The 20,549-nt window shown below is 50.1% G+C and overlaps 12 protein-coding genes across 12 annotated transcripts; 4 read left to right on the forward strand and 8 right to left on the reverse strand.

Moving 5' to 3' along the window:
• Positions 1-278: 278 nt before the first annotated feature.
• N7508_010102 (uncharacterized protein) lies at positions 279-1,834 on the reverse strand (the record flags this gene model as incomplete). Its single annotated transcript, XM_058468162.1, has 2 exons — positions 279-800; positions 848-1,834. The coding sequence occupies 2 exons, from the start codon at positions 1,832-1,834 to the stop codon at positions 279-281; spliced, it is 1,509 nt and encodes a 502-aa protein (XP_058316008.1).
• A 228-nt stretch (positions 1,835-2,062) lies between these two features.
• Positions 2,063-2,845, forward strand: N7508_010103 (snoRNA-binding rRNA-processing protein IMP3; the record flags this gene model as incomplete). Its single annotated transcript, XM_058468163.1, has 3 exons — positions 2,063-2,094; positions 2,214-2,574; positions 2,672-2,845. The coding sequence occupies 3 exons, from the start codon at positions 2,063-2,065 to the stop codon at positions 2,843-2,845; spliced, it is 567 nt and encodes a 188-aa protein (XP_058316009.1).
• A 703-nt stretch (positions 2,846-3,548) lies between these two features.
• Positions 3,549-4,823, reverse strand: N7508_010104 (uncharacterized protein; the record flags this gene model as incomplete). Its single annotated transcript, XM_058468164.1, has 1 exon — positions 3,549-4,823. One exon carries the CDS (start codon positions 4,821-4,823, stop codon positions 3,549-3,551), a length of 1,275 nt encoding a protein of 424 aa, XP_058316010.1.
• A 654-nt stretch (positions 4,824-5,477) lies between these two features.
• Positions 5,478-7,487, reverse strand: N7508_010105 (allantoate permease family MFS transporter; the record flags this gene model as incomplete). Its single annotated transcript, XM_058468165.1, has 7 exons — positions 5,478-5,529; positions 5,582-5,762; positions 5,849-6,197; positions 6,275-6,694; positions 6,772-6,977; positions 7,030-7,125; positions 7,238-7,487. The coding sequence occupies 7 exons, from the start codon at positions 7,485-7,487 to the stop codon at positions 5,478-5,480; spliced, it is 1,554 nt and encodes a 517-aa protein (XP_058316011.1).
• Positions 7,488-8,505: 1,018 nt separating this feature from the next.
• pyrG (orotidine-5'-phosphate decarboxylase pyrG) lies at positions 8,506-9,403 on the reverse strand (the record flags this gene model as incomplete). Its single annotated transcript, XM_058468166.1, has 2 exons — positions 8,506-9,179; positions 9,247-9,403. The coding sequence occupies 2 exons, from the start codon at positions 9,401-9,403 to the stop codon at positions 8,506-8,508; spliced, it is 831 nt and encodes a 276-aa protein (XP_058316012.1).
• Positions 9,404-9,704: 301 nt separating this feature from the next.
• N7508_010107 (MAPEG family protein) lies at positions 9,705-10,338 on the reverse strand (the record flags this gene model as incomplete). Its single annotated transcript, XM_058468167.1, has 3 exons — positions 9,705-9,992; positions 10,116-10,251; positions 10,307-10,338. 3 exons carry the CDS (start codon positions 10,336-10,338, stop codon positions 9,705-9,707), a joined length of 456 nt encoding a protein of 151 aa, XP_058316013.1.
• A 470-nt stretch (positions 10,339-10,808) lies between these two features.
• On the reverse strand, positions 10,809-12,461 carry N7508_010108 (putative diacylglycerol O-acyltransferase (DgaT); the record flags this gene model as incomplete). The annotated part of the gene is made up of 4 exons (XM_058468168.1): positions 10,809-11,032; positions 11,099-12,095; positions 12,146-12,186; positions 12,239-12,461. 4 exons carry the CDS (start codon positions 12,459-12,461, stop codon positions 10,809-10,811), a joined length of 1,485 nt encoding a protein of 494 aa, XP_058316014.1.
• A 334-nt stretch (positions 12,462-12,795) lies between these two features.
• N7508_010109 (WD40 repeat domain-containing protein) lies at positions 12,796-14,776 on the forward strand (the record flags this gene model as incomplete). Its single annotated transcript, XM_058468169.1, has 4 exons — positions 12,796-12,883; positions 12,934-13,049; positions 13,098-13,298; positions 13,358-14,776. The coding sequence occupies 4 exons, from the start codon at positions 12,796-12,798 to the stop codon at positions 14,774-14,776; spliced, it is 1,824 nt and encodes a 607-aa protein (XP_058316015.1).
• A 258-nt stretch (positions 14,777-15,034) lies between these two features.
• On the reverse strand, positions 15,035-15,504 carry N7508_010110 (uncharacterized protein; the record flags this gene model as incomplete). The annotated part of the gene is made up of 2 exons (XM_058468170.1): positions 15,035-15,155; positions 15,215-15,504. 2 exons carry the CDS (start codon positions 15,502-15,504, stop codon positions 15,035-15,037), a joined length of 411 nt encoding a protein of 136 aa, XP_058316016.1.
• Positions 15,505-15,789: 285 nt separating this feature from the next.
• On the forward strand, positions 15,790-18,047 carry pex8 (putative peroxisomal membrane protein Pex17; the record flags this gene model as incomplete). The annotated part of the gene is made up of 4 exons (XM_058468171.1): positions 15,790-15,863; positions 15,936-16,933; positions 16,986-17,434; positions 17,505-18,047. 4 exons carry the CDS (start codon positions 15,790-15,792, stop codon positions 18,045-18,047), a joined length of 2,064 nt encoding a protein of 687 aa, XP_058316017.1.
• Positions 18,048-18,215: 168 nt separating this feature from the next.
• On the reverse strand, positions 18,216-19,266 carry N7508_010112 (protein-S-isoprenylcysteine carboxyl O-methyltransferase; the record flags this gene model as incomplete). The annotated part of the gene is made up of 2 exons (XM_058468172.1): positions 18,216-18,301; positions 18,366-19,266. Coding segments are annotated over 2 exons (987 nt in total), but the record flags the coding sequence as incomplete, so codon positions are not given.
• A 230-nt stretch (positions 19,267-19,496) lies between these two features.
• On the forward strand, positions 19,497-20,297 carry N7508_010113 (sugar O-acetyltransferase; the record flags this gene model as incomplete). Its single annotated transcript, XM_058468173.1, has 3 exons — positions 19,497-19,651; positions 19,738-20,134; positions 20,220-20,297. 3 exons carry the CDS (start codon positions 19,497-19,499, stop codon positions 20,295-20,297), a joined length of 630 nt encoding a protein of 209 aa, XP_058316019.1.
• Between the last annotated feature and the right edge of the window lie 252 nt (positions 20,298-20,549).

Raw genomic sequence — 20,549 nt, forward strand, 5'->3', positions numbered from 1 at the left:
TGTGTTCTTCTGGGATGTTCTTCGTTCACCGTTTTATTTTTATGTTGCTGCTGCATCTTTTGCTTGTTCTTGAAGACTGCCTTTGGGGGATTATTGCATCCCTTGTGTTTCATATGTGTTTACTTCGCTAATTTTTGGCATAAAATCCAAGTTTGAGCTTCAATGTTTACATATAGACTCCATTAAAGGCTAAAGAGCTACCTATGCTTGAAGTTAAAACAGGACACCGTATTCCAAACCCGTGCTACAGCCATTATTCATAAATTCATCGGAAACATCTACCGCGAAGGAGCATATCCCTGTAAGCCCGGCCCAGGAGCTTCACAAAGCGCCAACTTCGGCTCCACCCCGGAGCGTTCATGTCGCCACGCCCTCTCCCGGAGAGCGAGATAAACAGACCGGAATGGCTGAACGTCCCCAGGTAACCGCGCAGGCGGGCTATACGGATCGAAATCCAGCTCTTGCAGTTGCGCCATACACCACCGGAGCGTATCCGATGGTAAGTATTCCTCCGGGTCGAATTCTCTGTGGCTTTCTTGCAGTAGCTGCAAGGTAGGCTGGTCGACTGGTAGGCCGAAGTTTTCTACTCCTTTTGGTGGGTGGTGGTAGTTCATGTATGGTTTTCCTGGGGCGCGTTCTGGGTGGTCTTTTTGTTTGCGGATGTTGTGTATATTCCAGGTTTGAACGTAGGAGTTTATATGGCTGCGGAGGATTGGCATGTAAATTGCCAGGAGGGATACCTGGTCCGCTAATATTGAGCTTGTGAATAGGCCTTCGGCGTGGAGTTGGCGGAAATAGTTCTGGGATGGTTAGTATACGAATCTTCACGTATGAGAAATCTACTTACATAGAAAAGGGTTACCACCGACTTGGCAAGCTGAGCCCACCATGATTCAATGCGGTGGGTGTCCGTAGCTCGCCCAGGAGCACAGCATTGGTCCCGCTCAACTTCCGGCTCACTGGCGCGGCGGAGGTTAAAGTGGGCGTCTGCCAGGAGGGGAACTTCAGACTCTAAATCAGATCGGAGAGTGCGCGGTTGACGGCCTTTGGAAGAGACAGCATCAAGATGATGCTTGAGGACGCTCATGGCCGTGTGAGCGCCAACACCAACATTGAGCCAGAGAACATAGCGAGAAAATGAATCAATCTCGGCATGAATCCGGAACCCGAAGTTTGCCAGTTTTGAATAATTATTCACATGCCAGGTCAAATTAGGACCGGCTAGAATCTTCGGTGGAGGAGCACGGCGTGGGACATCACTCGTGCGGCGTTCGACATTGTCAGGGCGTAGCATACGGTAGACATTATACAGACGATCTCTGGCAAAGACATATCCCTTGCTGCGGAAGTGGTTATGCAGTAGTTCCTTGCCGTATCCTTCAATGGTTCCCTTGTCCATCTCCTCAACCAAGGCTTCCAGGATTTCCTGGACTTGCTCCTGCTGCCCAGTTGGCGAGTCAAGACGAAGACGGATCCCAAGCTGGTGACGGAGTCTTCGTAGCGTACGAAGTGAGATATCGTAGCCCTCACCATTCAAAACAGTGAGGATCTCCGAATCACCAAGACCAACATCGAAGAAAAGGTTCTTAATACGCGCATGAAGCACTTCATTTGACGAGAAGTTTTCCATCTTCTTCTTGACTCCCCAAAGCTGTAAACGCTTGGTGAGGGTTCGCGGGGATATTTGGATATCATGTTGTCGCTTTAGATGCTTGCAGATGTCGTCACCCTTCATCTTTTTCTCGTGTAGGGCGATGACCTCGGCTTTATAGGGCTCTAAATTGACCCTCGGGCGACCATTGTGCTTGCCCGAAATATCTTCCTGATTTTCCATCTTGTACACAAACCCCGGGTCAATAGTCAAGAGATGAGTGCCGTGGAGTACCGGAGAACGGGGCGGGCGGTGAGTACCTGTCAGTGGATTCTGTCAGTGCAAATCTCACCGCCTTGATAACCAATTTTTTTTGTTATCGCAACCATCTCCACGGACAGTCTTTGCCAGCTCAACGTCAGTCTCACTATTCAATCCGGTCGATATCAGTAACCTGATCCAACCGCCAAAATGGTCCGCGAACTCAAGCACCACGAGAAAAAGTACGTCTCTGTCAACGAAGAATCCACCAGACCCATCAGAAAGCTCAACCCAACCCATCCACCACATCAAAAGCTTCACAATCCGAAATAACCAAATCAGCTAACACAATAACCAACAGGCTCCTTAAAAAGGTTGACTTCCACAACTACAAGTCCGATGGCGGCCACCGCGAACACCAAGTCCGCCAACGATACCTCCTCCAAGACCCAATGGACTACAAAAAGTACAACGCGCTCTGCGGATCGCTCCGCCAACTCGCCCACAAGCTCTCCCAGCTCGACCCGGAAACAGACCCCCTGCGCAAGAAGCTCGAGTCCGAGCTCCTGGAGAAATTGTGGCGCATGGGAATCCTCAAGCAATCGCGTGAGCAGGGTGCCGGACTCTCCAAGGTTGAGCGTGAAGTCACTGTTTCTGCACTTTGCCGGAGACGGTTGGCTGTTTTCATGGTGCGCTCTGGTATGGTTGAGACTATTAAGGCTGTGAGTACCCCCTTGTAGTTGTTGAAATTCGAAACTCGAAATTTGAAATTCGACACAGAGCACGAGAGAAGGAGAGCAGATGCTGATTGATTTTCAGGCCGCCACATTCATCGAACAAGGTCACGTCCGCGTTGGAACCGAAGTCGTCAATGACCCTGCTTTCCTGGTCACCCGTAACATGGAAGACTTCGTGACCTGGGTCGATTCCAGTAAGATCAAGCGCAACATTCTCCGGTACCGTGAGAAGCTGGATGACTATGATCTTCTGTGAATATTTCATTCCATCGGTCTGGAACGAAAAAAAAAAAAGCATTTTGGGTTTTTGTCTTTGATATACCCGGCGCTTGTGCATATGGCCTATTATGGGTTTGGCGTATTGATGTCTAATGAAATTATATCGGTTCATTGGTCTCGGTCTCAATAGGTATAGATTTATTGGATATGCTCGAATTTTGTAGACATGAAGATCAGATGGTTATTCACAACTATGCACGAACTGAACATATATACCATGTCAAGCTATATACAGCAAAGAAAGAATAGGGTATCTGGTCTCAGCGAGCGGAACAAATGCAAATGCAACAAGGAAAGTAGAAAATATAGATATTGTTAGAATAGAAAAAAAGACCAAAGTCACCATTATTACCAAAACGAGAACGAAACGAGATGACCTTAGGCCACTCAATGCAGGGGTAGTCATTCTGATGCTGATGCTGCTGATTTTGATGCTGTGTATGCAATGCAATGTTGAATCATCACTCTGGGATCGGGAATCGTGGTATCATAGGGAATGGGAATAGGTTGGGGCGAAGGTAATAGGGGTATTGGCAGGAGGCAAGCGGCACCTGTGCGGGCTTGCGTGTTAGGCATGTGTATGTGCATGTGTGTAGGTGTATCAGTAATCCAACGAATGATGACGGTAATAAGAAAGGCCAAGCTCAATCTCAAACAGGCGGAAGGGATAAAATAGACAGCTAGGCGTTGGGCAATGGAGAAGTCTTGGACCGAAGACAAGCCCAGCGTCGTCGACCATCGGACGAAGTATAGCCCGAATTCGAGCCCGCATTGGGAGTCGGACTAGTATGCCGACTCAAGAAATCCAAAAGCTGAACCTGCGACTTTCCAGTCGGAGAAACAGATTCTTTCCCATCTCCAGCGATTTCAGCTTCAGCTGCATCTTCAGGAATATCCATCCGAAACCGTCTTACACTCCCCTCCCGATCCGTCTTCCCCTCTTCAAAGAAAAGAGTCCTAGACTCCCTCGTCTGGAAACACCGAGGCGCAACACGCCTCCAGAGACCGCGCATGCCACTACTCGCCCGATCGATCTTCTCATACTCGCGCCGGCGCGTCGACGGCGATGTCCACTCCATAACCGTCGCCGGGACGTGGATTGATGAAGCGGATGGGCTGTGATGGTGTTTTGAAGGGATGGCAGTGGTAGTACTATGGCTAGGCATGGTATGGGATCGATCTCTGGGAGTGAGGAACGGGGGCATAGGTTCCGTTTCAGACTCGAAGCGGAAGCTGGAGAATGATGCTGATGGGGCGATCGGGGAGGATGGTTCTGAGTTTCCGCTTCCCTTTTCGGTTGATGTGCGTGAGGAGCGGCGTGTGTAGGTTGTTGATGAGGCTCGTTGGAGGGATGGTTGGCGTGGTCTTGTATGCGATTGTGATCGTGCATGTGTAGGTGAAGGTGTATTTATATGTACTTCTGTTTGGTCTTTGGAGGTTGAGGTTGAAGCCTCATCTTGAAATAGTCGACATGATTCTCGATGTAGAGCTATCAGGGACTCTCGCCGTTCCTGTGGGGAAGTCCTGTTCGTGGGGACAGGTACGATTGCTGTATGTGGGACAGTTCGACGAGCCGAGTGTAGTGAACTCCGTCGACTGTTCGGGCTTGATCGCACCGTACTGCGCGATGCAGAGCGCGAGTGGCTCTGGCCATGTCCTTGACTAGTGCTGGAGTTCGTCGCAGATGTTGGTCTTGATGCCGTTTCCCTTCCGCTACGCTTGATCTGTGTTGGCGAAGTGGGCGACTTGGCCACTGGGCCTGGGCCTGGACCTCTGCTTGTAGCTGTCGTATCTGTACATGTACCTGGCGGGTCGATCCGTTTCACTTGTGGAGACATCTCAGATGGCGATGGCGATGGGGAGTCGACACATGGTGTAAGCTCGGTAACGATGGGCGGGCAGGACTTCGTGTCTAGACGAGGCTTCATGGGGACGAGGCATGTGACGGAAGCCATAAGGAATGTCTATAGACCGAGCACGGTCACAGGTACGTTCTCCCGTCTCACCTGCAGGGCTGCAGGGGTGTGATAAGATTAGGGTTATTTTAGGTCCATCGTGGAGAAAAAGAAAGAAAGGAGTCTCAAAGAATAGGAATACGAATCAGGATAATGAATCCGAAATGAAAGAACAGAAGGAATCGAAAGAGCAGAAGGCAGTGTATTTGTTGCCCACACCGCTTCTCTGTGGGGGTTCGGCGTCTAAGTTTGGCTGGCCATGATCGGCCCTTCCCCTGCAGCGGTGTTGTGGATGCAGGGGTGTGTTATTGGACTGCAGTGAGTCTATTAAGTGTCTTACACTATATATGAGGGCAATCTAGAATACGATCGAAGGCTGCATACAAATGTAAGCACTAAATCCCTCTAGCGAACCCCTCACCAGCTAATTTGTCACGTTCAAATATAAAGTCAGTTGGGACGATCATGTCTTACAGTGGCATCTGAGCGCACTAAATCTTGTTTGCAGACCCTAAAAGACCCTAACCCTTTTAGTTGGGAAAACTCAACCTCTACACCGCGTCATTTGGTCGCATGTGGAATCCAATAGATTTCATTTGGCCAGCAAATAATACATAGCGAAATTCAACACCGAACAAACCTGCAAGGAACGGACTACAGTGAGTACAGGAACTCGGGGTTCTCCCGATCTGTCAAATCAAGCCACCTGCAGAAGTTAACCGCCGATATCGCCAAGTCAAAGTGAAAGAGAGACTCACTCTTGATTCTCCAGTCTCACATACTCCGGTCGGGCAGTGAACAGCGTCTTGCGCTTGTTCTCACGACGATACCACATCCACACCCCGACCAGCAGGAACAGACACACGCCCCAGCAAACAATAATGGTGATTTCAGCGGGGACATAGCGGGGTCTATCCTTGGGACGGAATGTTTGCGGGCCTATAACCAGGTCAGCTACTATACTAACTATATCCACAATCCACTCGACCTTGACGGTGTGGGATTGTTATCCGAGATCCACTCACCAATGATATTTCCTGCACAATATCCAATCAGATATAGAGCAGCCACAGTCGTCTTCTTCGTGTATCCAGCCACATTGGAAGAAATGAGAGAGAGCAGAGCAACAAATGGTGTCGGGCTAGCCTGGGTAAGATAATAGCCGATCAAGCGACCGACATCATTGGACAGGGGCAGGGCGACGATAAGCAACATGCCCACGATGGAAGCGACAAGTCCACCCAAACTGGCGAGAATACGTTGACCGGTGATATGACCGACCCAGCCGTTGAGCAGCAGAGCGACGACTTCCACAGCGCCACCGGGAACACCCAGGATCAGACTTTGTTTCTCGTCGTAGCCGAAGCTTTTGATCTAGAGGGTAGGTATTAGTCTCATCCAATCCATAGATATAGGCAGAAAATCTGAATCACACGGAGAGGGTTACACACCAACTGACTGAAGAAATTAGTAATACCACCATTCGGAATATCAGCAATAAGAGCATAGAAGAAGAAAGCCCAAGTCATAGGATCAAGCAGTGCCTCCTTCACCTGATACATCTTGAAATGCTTATTGCCAATACCCTGCTGGTTCACCCTAACACGGGCAACAGCCAACACACGATCCTCCTTCTTGAGCCAGCGCGCGTTGAGCTGGTTATCCGGGATGATCCATAAGAAGACGAAGCCCAGCACGATGGTCAGAAGACCCGTTACCAGGAAGACGATTTTCCACGGGTCGATTGCTGAGCCGTGCTTTTCGGCTCCGACGGCGATGCCGTAGGCAACTACTCCGCCGAGGATTTGGCCCACGCCGTTGAAGGAGAACCAGATGTTAACTCGACTTCCTTGTTCTTGCTTGGTGTACCACTGGGGGTTTGTTAGTATGGGTGGTGTGGGGATGGGATATGGAATATGATTCTAGACAGGAGGGAGGTAGATCATACCTGAGAAGTCAAAAGAGCAAAGCCAGGCGTAACAGCCGCCTCAAAAACACCCAGCATAAACCGAATAGCAATAGCACCAGAGTAATTCTTGACAGCGGCGAAACAGCAAAGAATCAATCCCCAGATCAGGATACAAGCCGCGGAATATTTGCCGAGAGGGAGACGCTGGAGAAGACGGTTGGTTGGGTATTCCCATGCAAGATATCCTTTCAATCTCGTCAGCAAGTAACCAAGAAAGCAGATATGAGAGAAACAAACCAAAATAAAATAGACTGCCCAACCACTGATACTGATCCCCATGAAGATCAAGATCCTCCTTAATGCCCATAACACTAGCATAAGAAAGCGTTGTCTCTAAACACATAATATTAGCATCAATCCAAACATAATTGGCCCGTCACAATGCGGAGTCGAACGCAGATCAAGCCAAGCGAGAAGGTGGAGGCGGAGAAGCGGGGAGACATACTATCCAAATAATTCATGCCATAAATACAACACATAATAGGCATCATGTGCCAATCTATAATCTTCAGCAGGCGCTTGTTCGTTGCTTCATCCAGTTCGATAGCCTCGCCGTGCATCTCGTCGAAGGCTTTCATCGCTTCGTCTGCGTCGTGGGAGTGTTTCTCCATTGTTGGGTCCATGGCTTTGCTTCTTTCTATGTCCAAGGTTGGGTCTATGCCCGAGGAGATGCCAATTGATTTTTCTTCCGTCATTTTGGTGGTTGTATAAATATCAAGGTAGGTGTGGAGATGAAGATATGAATAGGTCGAGGGTGAGGGTCAGGATATACTCCAGATCAAGTATGGAACAGACCCTGTTCAGTCCAGTATAGTTAAGATGTACAGAACCTCTCTCGGTGCTAAGTGTAAAAGACAGAAAGAGCGGGGAGCTATCTATATAAGGTACAATAAACGGTGAGAAGCCCGAGACACATGGGCTTATCTCTCGAGCTCCCTATCATCGACTATCACCTCCAGTGGAGTCGATAAGAATCTGGGGTTACTCTTGGATATTCTCATTGGATCTTGGTGAGAGGGGGTGTGAGGATCGGCAGTCCCCCGGGAACTACCCTGTGCCACGCTGTACTTCCAAGCTCGATATTCCTGTCGGTGAGAGATGTGCATGCACAGCATATGGTAGGGTAGAAGTTAATACCCCAGAGTTAATACATAGTTCATACGTCAATGGAAGATATTTCGATGTTTGCGGGTATCCATGTTATACCCGGGATCCTCCAACCACGGGTGGCTGCCCCGTAGCTTCCGAGCCTTACTCTTATCTTGCCGAGCTCGGGATACTACTTGGACTTATGCTTAGCTACTTGGCATGTTACACTCTTCTTATCTATGCTTGGCCCCAAATCCAAATCCAACCCGATCTTATCATGGCATGATTCATCGCATCTTGGCAAGGTTCGAGCTCCGAGTTAAATGTTCTAAAACATATCCCCATCCCCTTCACCTGTACCTCCCATGCGCGGGAATTCGCCGATCGAAAGCTCATCTCCTTACTTCCTCACATGTGGCAATCCCTTACATGAGACTCGTGGACAACGCACATCAATGACATAAGTGTGCTTGTCAAGTGGCGAAAGAACAGAGCGTACTGGATGTCGCAAAGAAGAAGAAACTTTCCACAGCACGCCATCAAAATAGAATTTTCATTATGCATAAGAAATCACCTACATATATGATATTATATATGATGTATGGAATGAGCATGTGCATGCACTTACTGCCCCCCAACACGGGCCAGATACGCCTCCCAACCCTGCAGCTGGTACTGACGAGCCGCCTCAACAGGATCAGCAGCAGCATAGATACCGCGACCAGAGATAATAAAGTCAGCACCACGACCAACAGCTGACTGAGGCGTCTGATACTGCTGACCAAGCTTATCACCCTTAGAAGAGAGATTGACACCAGTAGTAAAGACAACAAAGTCCTCATCGTCCACAGGCTGAACCTCAGCCTCGACCTCGCCAAGCGAGCGGGTCGACACAAAGCCAAGGACGAAACTGGGGTATTTGCGTGCGATGTCGACGGAGGCCGAGGTGTAGGCGCCTGTAGCGAGGGAGCCCTTGGAGGTCATCTCGGCGAGGATGAGGAGGCCGCGTTCACTGCCGTAGGGGAAGTCAGTTGCTTGGGCTGTTTGCGCGAGGGCTTCGACAATGCCTTCGCCGGGCAGGATCGAGCAGTTGATTATGTGGGCCCATTCTGAGATGCGGAGGGTTCCGTTGTGGTATTGCTTTTGGACTGTGTTGCCGATGTCGATGAATTTGCGGTCCTCGAAGATTAGGAAGTTGTGCTTGGCTGCTAGCGCGTTGAGGCCGTCGATTGTTTCTTGGCTGAAGTCTGAGAGGATGTCGATGTGTGTCTTGATCACTGCGATGTACGGGCCCAGGCCTGGTTTTGTTAGTATGGACTTTGTGGGTGTGTTGGTTCGTGGGTTGCTTGGAATGCAGTTACGTACGGTCGGCCAGGTCGAGGAGCTCCTTTGTCGTGGTGACGTCGGCTGAGACAGTCACGTTGCTCTTCTTCTCTTCAGCGACTTGGAAGAGCTTGCGAGCCAGGGGGTTGGGGTGCGAGCTGGCGCGGGCGCCATAGGTCAATTGCGACTTGGACGACATGGCGGGGTTGGCGGGGTGAGGTGAAGGTGAGGAAGTGGGTATAGAATGAGCGATTGGGTGTAAGAATGAGCTTGCTCTCTAAGTAGATCGGCAAATCCCGTTCAAAGTACAATTGAACTAAATCCAAAGAGAAGAGAAGGTAACGAAGCAGTCAAGGGAACTTTTTCTGCCAGTGGACCCGCCACCCCACGGAGACTGTATCCATTGTCCGGAGTACGATAAGTATTGGTAATCATATTCATATTCATGTCATATTCCCTTAAACAATCATACAAATAAAGCCGATTTAGCATTAAGGAACCTAAAAGTCAAGCAATTCCCGTCCAACACCAAAAACACTCAATCCCCACAGCGCACCCTGCACCAGCCAGAAGAAACTACCACGCATACGACCCTTACCCTGCGCCTTGCCACTGAAGACATAGCCGTGGAGGAAGAGAGCACGGAAGAAAACCCACAGGGCACCCAGGCCGGCGGCCAGCTCGGGGTACTTGAGGCCTGCGACCAGTGTGAAGAGCATTGTCTGGGGGGCGTTCTCGAGGAAGTTTGCGTGGGCGCGCTGGGCGCAATTGAATTTGTCGGCTAGGGGCTTTGGATTGTGAGTACAGTTCATGTGGGAGCATTGGGTCTGGGGTAGATATGGGGAATGCACGGATAGGAATGAAATGGAACAAAGGGAGGCAGAGGTCGGGCCGGAGTCAATGGTACGTACATTCTCTTTGCACTGCTCAACAGTGGCATAGCTGTGCGGGTAAGGTACGTGAGCAGCCTTGCGCTGCTTGCCTGTGACGATTCCATGGACGAAGCCCAGGACGGGAATGGCGCCGAGGGCGACGGCGATGACGGCACTGTGCGCGTTAGTATGTAAGTTGAAGACCTGGAACAATTGCAGATGTAGCATACCCGTAGTTACCAGGAACAATGATTGCGACCATGATTGGAGAGATTTGATGTGAGTTGATGGTGTTCTGATGTGCTCATACCTGACTTTATATGCGGAGATCGGGGTTAACGGAGACCAACCTCCGTCGGGGCATCAATTGGCCCGTCTTCGTCCGTGCCACGTTTTTGTTTAGGGATTTGTGAGTTTTATGAATCAAGGGGTACGTCTTAGATGTTTTGGTTTATAGTATAGAGATATGCATGTCATTGATGTGCAGTAGGTCAGAACATATATTCATGCTTATCTTTGGGTTTCGCCGCATTATACTTATTTTCAACATTTTCAACATAACCATGGCTTGGATCACGCAACGCGAAAGGTACAGATCATAATATTACGAGGCCTTAAAGAAGCAGTGGACTAAATATATATGATCAGACTTCCGTCGTACTCACATCAATTCCATAATGAAATACAGTATAAATCTGACGCAGCAAATGATCAATATGGTCTACCAAAACCTCAAGGTACCGTTGGCATATCAGGGCGCATGCGACTCACACTCCCATACTTGGCCTGCCAGGCGAAGAAGTACAACAGTGCCCCAAGAGGTTGACCAACAAGACAGAAACTAACCCAGAAGATACAGTTGCCAATAACCTTGCCCTGAGGCCCCTTGACCTTCTCCAAAGGTGTAGTAAGAGCGATTAATGGCAGCTGGAACATCATGCCAAAGAAAGCAACACCTGAAATGGTTAGTATAATGTTGCGTGCCAGTCGGTGTCAACAAAGACGCAAAGAGAAGCACATACCAATGAAATTATGCGTGGGAATGCCGACAAGCATTTCATGCAGAACAGCAGACAATGTAAAAACCATCCCACTAGCCGCTAAAGGACTCCAGCCGCGACCAACCAACGGTGAGAAAACATGTCTCTTCATGAATAGGTAGACAGGCCGATTCCACGATCGCCAGTACACACCCAGACTGGAGCTGTTCCACCAGTCGGTGTAGAACTCACGATCACCAAATTGCATGACCTCCGCCAGAGCGTTCAGCAGAGCTTGGAACAATGCGAAGAATCCGGCAAGCCAGATAATTAGGGAGATGGTAGATAATTTCATCACTCGCTCCAAGATCGAGGCAATGTCCATGACAGCGATCTTATCAATTGAGTTGCGCAGTACAGGCGCAGCATATTGCGCGGACAAAAGCCAGATGAACATGGCCAGACCGACGAATTCGGCCAGGCGCTTTGCGACGAAGGACCATCTGATCGACGGAGTGCGCGGGTAGACGGGCTGATAGACCAGTGTTGGGGCGAGCCAGAAGTATGCCAAATTTTTGATGGTGATGTTCCTCGGATACGGGCATGAGGAGTAGATATCAGGTAAACCGGGGTCAGCGGCGGGATTGAGCAGCGCGAGACGGAGGTCTCGGTTTGTGAAAGCGTACGAGCAGTTCTTTAGCCAGACGATGATTGCATGGAGTTGGCAGAGTGTGCCGATTCCTGGGTGGTGAATGTAGAAGTACACCACGAAGCTGGTCACTGCGAGGCACAGGGTGGCATTAAGCGTGTGCAGGAACGCTGTGTAAGGCCAGGTTGACTGGAACACCTTTTGATCGTGTTCTTTTTCTTTCTCTGTCTTCTTCTGGCGGCCCACTGTTTCTTTCGCTGCCCTCGCAGCTGATAGCTCGATAATGTATGCCACGAGAAGGTGGCATGGCACCGATGCGTAGAGTATAGATCCGAGGACAAGATCCTGTTTGCGATAGTCATGGCATTTGATACAGATCAGAACTCCATACTAACGAGGTATTAGATAGAATCGAAATGCTGAGCCATTCATTTACTCACTTTCATGAAGTTCTCAATAATCAGTCGCAGATTCATCGCCACTGTTTGAGATCAGCACAATGCATATGCACGATTTTTCGAGACTAATCGTACCGAGGACCAACACCATCAAGTTCCTAAAGCCCAAAAAGCTAGGCGTCGCCTCCGCATCACGACTGAGACTGGAATGTTGTAGCTTTGAGTGATACGCAGCTACATGGCGATATTTACTGCGTTTGAGCTTTGCTGGGGGCGCCTCGGTTCCAGGAACAACGCCATTAGTAGAATTGACCGACTCCTCACGGGCGGTCGTGATAGCTTCAGTCTGAGACGCCATTTTTGACACCCTTGCAACCTTGGCGGTTGACTGAGTTGAGAGTCAAAGGTCCAAGCTAAGCTCCGAGCAAACCGAATCGGATGATATGGAATCTCAGAACAAACTAACCCCAAGGCCACAATGACAATTGTCCATGACAGAAGAAAGAAAAGAAGAAGAAAGAGTTGGAAAGACAAAAGTCCAGATCCCAACGTCGATAGAACATGGCGGGGGTGCAGGTATCATAGCGCAGAGCCAATCAGCGTATACTGCCAGAAGGGATCCCGAGCTCCCTCCGCTTTTTTCTCTGAGAGCTCGGCTTCCTCAGTTCAACCTCGACACGTCCAGCTTCATCATGGCTTATTATGAGGAGCACGGAGGTGACGGCCAGTTTGGGAGGTTTAACAAGAACTTCGAAGGTCCAGTCGGACCGCGACGGCCACGTACGTGCAATGCCTTCTTTCGGATAGGTCCTGCTAACGCGCTCTTCCAGGACTCGTCACGGATTATGGCTCGTCGATGGTCCAATGGATGCGCACTCGGCAGCCGCGCTACAAGGGCAGCCACCGATTAGAGACTGAGCGACCGAGCGCCAGCTTCGCGGTTGATGTATGTGCTGCGTGCATCTCACTCCGGACAAAGAGACTGACTTGCTAGGTTCTTCCCCCGATGGCGCGACCCTACTCTGCCGTCGATACGATCCCTGTGCGACACCTACACCAATCTATCGGAAAATCAAAGAAGCCCATTGTTGTGGTGCGATGGACTCCGGAGGGAAGGCGACTGTTGACCGGTGGCCATACCGGAGAGTTTATGCTATGGAATGGAACGGCCTTTAACTTTGAGACAGTCATGGATGTGCGTTTACAGAGTGTCTTGAAAGTAGGATATTGCTAACAATGCGTCTCTGGGTATAGGCTCACTACGATCAAATACAAGCTGGCGTGACGTCGCTCGCATGGGCTCATAGCCAAGATTGGCTGATTTCTGGTGGTCAACGAGGCGATATCAAGTACTGGCGACCGAACTTCAACAACGTTGAAACGATCGATGATGCGCACCACGATGCTGTACGCGATCTGGCGTGGGCGCCTAGCGATACGAAGTTCCTTTCAGCGTCCGACGACACAACCCTCAAGATCTTTGACTTTACGACCCGTACAGCTGACACGACGCTCACTGGTCATAACTGGGATGTCAAGTCTTGTGACTGGCACCCGACGAAGGGTCTCCTTGTTTCCGGTTCTAAGGACCACCAGGTCAAATTCTGGGATCCGCGCACCGCTCGCTGTTTGACGACACTCCACAGCCACAAGAACACTGTTACCTCCACACGCTTCTCGCGGGTCAACAGCAATCTCCTTGCTACCTCATCTCGTGACCAGACGTCGCGGGTTTTCGATTTGCGGATGATGCGTGATATTTGCATTCTACGGGGCCACGAGAAGCCGGTTTCTTCCTTGACATGGCACCCCATTCATAGTAATCTCATCTCGACTGGTGCTGAAGATGGATCGCTCTACCACTATCTGCTCGATGAGCCTAACCTGCCCAGTGGTGTTATCCCCACTGTGGCACCTTACGACAGTCCAGACCCGGCGAACACACCCGCCCAAGTGATCTACCCAGCACATAAGATTCAGTACGCACACGGTGCTACGATTTGGTCATTAGACTGGCACCCTCTTGGTCACATTCTGGCCTCGGGATCTAAAGATAACTTTACTCGATTCTGGTCTCGCACTCGACCCGGTGAGACTAGTTACATGAAAGACCGATTCCACATCGGCGAAGAGGCCGCTGAAGCTCAGGGTACATGGAACCGCGGCTTCGGTCGGAAACAGATGCGCGAAGAAGAGGAGCAAGAGATGCAGGACGAAGCTGATAGCCTCGTTGACCAGCGAGGACCTGGCGGTCCTGCTCTACCGGGTATTCAAAGTGCGCCCGGCGGCCAGCCTGATGGTCCAGGTCTGCTCCCCGGTATTGGCGGAGCCCAACCCCCTCCACCCGGCGCTATGGGTGGGATGGATCCTGGCCGGTTGGCCGCAATCATGTCCACTCAACAGCCGCCTTCGCAGTCCAACACTCCCAACCAGCAAATGCCTTTCCCTCCCCCGCCAGGTATGCCACCGGGTATGCCTCAGAATATGCCTCAGGGTATGCCTCAAGGACTGCCACAGATGGATTTGGTACAGTTACAGAAGCAGCTTCAAGGTTTCCCTATGCCACCCAATCTCAACCTCCAGGCCATGGCACAGAACCCTGGTTTCCCTGGATTCGGCGGTCTGCCTGGTTTGCAGGGCGGCGGCATGCCCGATGCAAATCGGAGGCAGTGAAAGACGATTATGGTTTGCAATGCACGATCGGTTTGCTTTGGCGTAAGGACTCATAGCATGACCACTTTGATGCGGGTAACGGCGCATTTGAGATATCATTTCCCAGTTGTATTATAGGTGTTCGGGTATTTCGAAGTCCAATGGGATAGTTGTGTTGAGTATTTCGCGCGTACGTAGGTCTGTTCGTTTCGCTGTATGTGTAGGTTGTAGACCGCGTTCGTCGTAGATATGTCGAATCAACATCACATAGAGCATCCTTCAAAGACCACCTTGCATCGGGAAACTGGTCACAACCAGCACCATGACATTGACACCACCCCAAACCATCGGCAACCAAGTCGACATCCTGAAATTGCCTGCTTCATACACCGCGCCCAGACTATCATTACAAGTCAGCAACCCACTCCTTTCAAGGCCAAAACCCCAGCGAAGACTTACACGAGTCCAACGATACTCCCGGCAAAAAGCCCCTGTAACCCCGCAATGAAGCTGTACACTAAGGGCACAATCCAAATCACACTCCAATTTCGGCAGTTTGTCAGTACCGCGCATCCAGCAACAGTGAGATGAGTTGCGGCATAGAAGATAAGCGTCCAGAACAACGTAAAGCGCCAAATATCCGTCGTGTAGTATAGATAGTAGGCCTGCTGATGATGCGACGGAAGAGGATCATACAACGAAGGAAACGACGGTACTTCGTAGTTGATCGGAACGCGATTACTAGCCATGGGGGAGCGGCCGCGCAGGTTCAGCGGCTGGCATCAATCATCGAAACATCATCTAAAAATGTAAACACAGCTGCGCAGTTGTGCGGTATATGAGCTTCAACTTGGAAAGTGATTCGCGTGAAAAGGAAGGTCCAGTGACGATGCTTGTTTGCACTGTTTGCCAAACCCGGACCTCGGCTGCGTCTGGGGTTCTCCGCGGTTGATCATCTCACCTCCCTGAGCGATGTGAGCCTCTGTCCAGTCTGGGCGCGTTGTATTTCTTTTACTATTGGTGCTTGAGTTTCAATGGCGACGGAAAGATCTCTAGCTACGCTGCTGCGGTCGCTGCAGGCGACTTCTAGCTTCCAGGATGCTGCTGGGTGAGTGTTATCTCTCTACTCCGACCGCGGAATCGGGCGTGAATGTGAATGTCTCGCTAACCGTATCACCAGTCTCCTTCCTACAGTCACTAGCTTCCTGTCTATGCTAGGGAATCCGTTGAACTTGGCTCTTCTCGCCTCACAACTTCTTACCGCTCCTTCGCTTTGGAGTCAGCCCGTCGACCTTCATGCTTGCCGCAAGATCCTGAGCGTCTTCAATACTGCGGCCATTGCTGTCTTGCAAAATGACACGACCGATGAACCGCGGATACCATATGGACGCAATCGGAAAATCGAGTGCGATGCTTGGGTCAAGGCTATTGCGGAGGGCGCCGATGATAAGTCCCCACGATGGCGCCATACACTCTTGCTCGGTGGTATCCTGATGGGATTCGAAGGCCAGGGTCGGCAGGGTCTGCCACGGCATATTCGAATCAAGCTTGAGTCTGCGCTGGCGACTGCTGCGCAACTGGCGCTAAAGGAACTGAGTCCCGAAGCGGGCATCGATGCGCAGTGTATCACCATGGTGTTGAATTATACATTCGAGCTCTTGTCGGATCTGGAGAGAAGCAAGATTGAGTATGATCGATTACTTCCGGTAATGATTCAATCGGCGTACTTATCTCCAGAAGGTCTTGAGGGTGGATACTTCTTGGGGTCTATTGATCAAGATGTCGTCGAGGCTCCTGGGAAACAATTTCGATGGTCGGCAAACTCTCCGACGTTTGCTATTGTGTCGGGAATAGCTGCGCGTCCGCTTGTGTCGACATTGGGTCCGCTTTCTCGTCTCATTGCTCATGCTATTGACAATGCGCGCGATCCAAGGATCGTTGCCCGTACAATTGATCAACTGGCCGACTTTGTTCGGACCCTGATGGTACAATGGCGGCAAAATAAGTTGTCCGAGATTGACGTTGCAGAGGAAATCGAGTTCCTGGATGCGGAATCGCGCGAGAAAACACTCCCTGCGCTTTGGCAAATGCTGCGGAATTGCTTATACTCGGTGGTTATCGCCCTCAGGGCTGTCCTTGGGAGGACTATAAATGACCCTGCTCTTGCGGCTAACAGTAGTAAGTTACCATGAAGCTGTTGTTTCCGGCTCCGTGCTCACTTTTTATTTAGGTGCGCCATATCTTTCGATGCAAGCTCTTCATGTCCTTCGCAACATGTACTTTATCTCTTCTCGGATCGGTCAGAATGCCTCTTCACAGCAGACATTTGTCCTCCTGGCAGCCATCGATATCCTTTCACAATACCCCGATCTCGCTGAGAACTTCTTGCGAAGTATAAAGCCCAGCGAGATTGGACAAATCCCCGCTCATCCAGTCGAACGATGTTTGGACCTTTTCTTTCTGAATGCTGCGGAGCATTTCCCTCTTGTTTTATCGCCCGCGGTAAATGAGGAGCTACTCCTATCGGCAGCATTCCCATATCTAGCAGCCGGTGCCAACAACCTTCTCCTGGAGATTTTCGAAGCTGCTCACAGCCTGGTGCTGGTCGTCTTCGCCATTCCCCATAACTCGGAGCTAGCAGCGAAGCATCTCCCGTTTTATATTGATAATCTATTTGCTGTAAGTGTCACCCTTTTGTTTGTTTTGTTTTTTTTTTTTTTTTATGGGACCAGCTTCTAATGACATACAGGTCTTCCCCAACAACCTTTCTGCGCGTCAATTCCGCCTTGCTTTCAAGACCGTCATTCAAATTACGGCACCTCCCTCACCTTTAGCGAATAGTCAACCTCTCCTGCCTTCCATCTTGCTTGAAGTCGTTCATGACCGCGCTCTTAACGCTTCCTCTACACCCATCCCGGCCCAAGGCCCGAATCCAGACCTGAGTCAGAGTCCACCTCTCTCCGAGCAAGCTATCCTAACTCTTGCTCTCCTTGATTCCCTTTCATACCTTCGAGTCGACGACCTCAAGGAGTGGCTGCCCCTGGCGGCCCAACTGATCAATGCAATTGCTGACCGCAATATGCGTCACACTTGCATTGATCGGTTCTGGGAAGCTTTGGCCGGGGGCGAGATGGACGTTGACCGTGCTCACTGCTGTGTCGCTTGGTGGAGTACCGAGGGGGGCCGTGAGCTTGTCCTCTTCGGAGCTGAGACTGCTCCCGGTGACTCGGATGAGAGCGGACCTTACATGAGTGGTGCAGTCGGTGGTGTTGCACCCGAGAGTAAGCTATAACGATGACAACGTACGGGCCGGAGATGGAGCCAGCATACCTACGGGTAGATTACGGGGTAGATTACGTCTTATACCACATACCAAAATTCTAGTCAATTGAGCCCAGCTCTGTAAATATTCAAAGGTCGTCATATTTACTCCAAAAGTATATGCTGTAGCTTCACACAATCAAATACCAGGGATTCCCACAGGGGTATCCTTCCTGTACTGGACATACGCATCACCAAAGAAGGAAATCAAGTAAGCCTCCTCACCTGTGGAGAAAAGAACCAGTCAGCAAAACACTCATCCAACCAGAAAAGGAACGAGGGTACTCACGCTTAATCCGACTGGAAAAGAACCTCCAAAGCACAAGTGCGTACCCAACAAAACAAACAACATTCCCAAGAACTAATTGCGTCCCAAGCCCCCACCAAAAGAACCCAAAGTAACTCGGATGCCTGAGAACCCGATAAAGCCCCTCTTTAACAAGTACATGACCCTCCTGCCGTCGACTCTGAACATGATGATTGAAATTTCCCCCAGCCTGCGCCATAGCAATCGTCCTAACAACCTGCCCAATCACCAACAACACAAAGCCCCCAACCAGTAACAACGAAACATCCCCACCAAAAAATGGCTCAGGCACAGAAAGCATCCGCGCAATTCTCGATTGTCCCGGCCAGATGGTATGCGACACTAAACATTCCACAACAGCAGAGCCATGCGCGACATTATAGGCCCACCCATTCGATGATAGCAGGAAGGCAGAGACTGTCGCGTAGCGCGTGTTGTATCGTGCTGTTACCCAGAACTCGAGGAAATGAAAGAGACTCAGGGCGGCGATGAAGAAGGGCACGCGCCAGAGGGGGTTTGTGCTTGTTGTTGCTAATAGCAGGGTTAGGCTGGTTGTTAGGCCTAGGGTTGTACCTAAGAGCATTGCGCGCAGGGAGATTCCGCTGAGGGACATTTTTCCGCTTGGATAGTTTGCGATGTCGATTTCGGGGGTTGAGCTGTCCGAGTCGGAGGTGGTGGATGAGGTGTGCGATGTTGTAGAGCTGGAGGATGTTGCGCTTATTGTGCGTGTATGGTTTGGGTGCCAGCCTGATTCGCTGTGGCGTGTGTTGGTTTGCTTTGTGGTTGTTGGCTCGGAGCCGGTTGGTTTTGCTGTTGGCATTGTTGGTGGTTGAGCTGGGTTCGGGATTGGGTTGGGATTGTAGGGGTGTGAGATGGACTCTGGACTTCGAACGTGTGTCTTAGTTGTTGAAAGATCTAGCTGGCATGTCGGGGGTGCGAGACAATTTATGCTGGAGGTTTCATTGTTTGAGAACAATCTTCGCGTCTGATATTGTTCCCCGAGCATGACACATCCACCCCCACATGGTCTGAGCATACATTTGGCTCTATAAATGTCAACTCCGCATATACAACTGTGCACTTCTTCTTTTTGATCTTGAATACTTTATAACCATGGCTACTGAAAGAGAAAAGATGCTCCGTGGGGAGCTATACCGCGCATTTACTCCAGATCTTATTGCAGCGCGGACCCGCTGCAAATGGGCTTGTAATCGGTATAATAACTCGGAGGAAGTGTCTCGTCGGAGATTGGTGGAGATGTGGAAAGAGTAAGTGGTTTGTTCTGTGTTCGCTTTTGGAATATCTTATGCTTGTTTAGTATAGGCTGATATAGATTGACTAACTCGCTCTATAGCATCACCGAAGACAAGACCCCTCTACCACCGAAACTGGATGACCCCGTCGCAGATGATGATCTATTCCGGGATGAGCCTTGGATTGAGGCACCAGTCAAGATAGACTATGGATTCAACCTTCAGCTTGGGGAGGGTGTCTTTATTAACTTCAACTGCGTCTTTATTGATACCTGTCCTATTATCATCGGTGCTCGCACCATGTTCGGCCCTAATGTCAGTTTATTCTCAGGTACTCATCCTCTTGATCCTGCTTTACGAAATGGAACTGAGGATCCTGAGCTTGGTAGGCCCATTCGTATTGGGGAAGACTGCTGGCTCGGGGGTAATGTCATTGTTCTTGCTGGAGTGACTATTGGAAAGGGTGCAACTATAGGAGCTGGGAGTGTGGTGACCAAGGTATGTACTTTTGCCTGTTGATATAGAAGTGACTAGAAAGCGATATCTAGGCAGACGCATAGATGGATCATACTGACTTCAACAGGACGTCCCTGCTTTCCATGTCGCTGCTGGAAATCCAGCTAGGATCATCCGCCGGATTGAAACGACAATGACAGTTTAATCGCTCACTTTACTTCTATTAAGATGGGATCTTACATTTGATAAAGCATCTGTTTGCCTCTATAAAGACTTATATCAATGAAATTGCTGCGTAGCATATATGCCATGCACGCCTAGCCCGCTGAAAGATATAGAGGGGATAGATCTAATTAAGCCGAAAGCGATTCAATTGTAATAAACCTATAAGATATAGCTTATGCCAAGTAGAGCAATACATATCCTACAAGCGCTACCACAGCACATTAGACATTAG

Source organism: Penicillium antarcticum, assembly GCF_028974205.1.
Source record: "Penicillium antarcticum strain IBT 31339 chromosome Unknown utg000009l_segment0_segment0, whole genome shotgun sequence".
Lineage (NCBI taxonomy): Eukaryota > Fungi > Ascomycota > Eurotiomycetes > Eurotiales > Aspergillaceae > Penicillium > Penicillium antarcticum.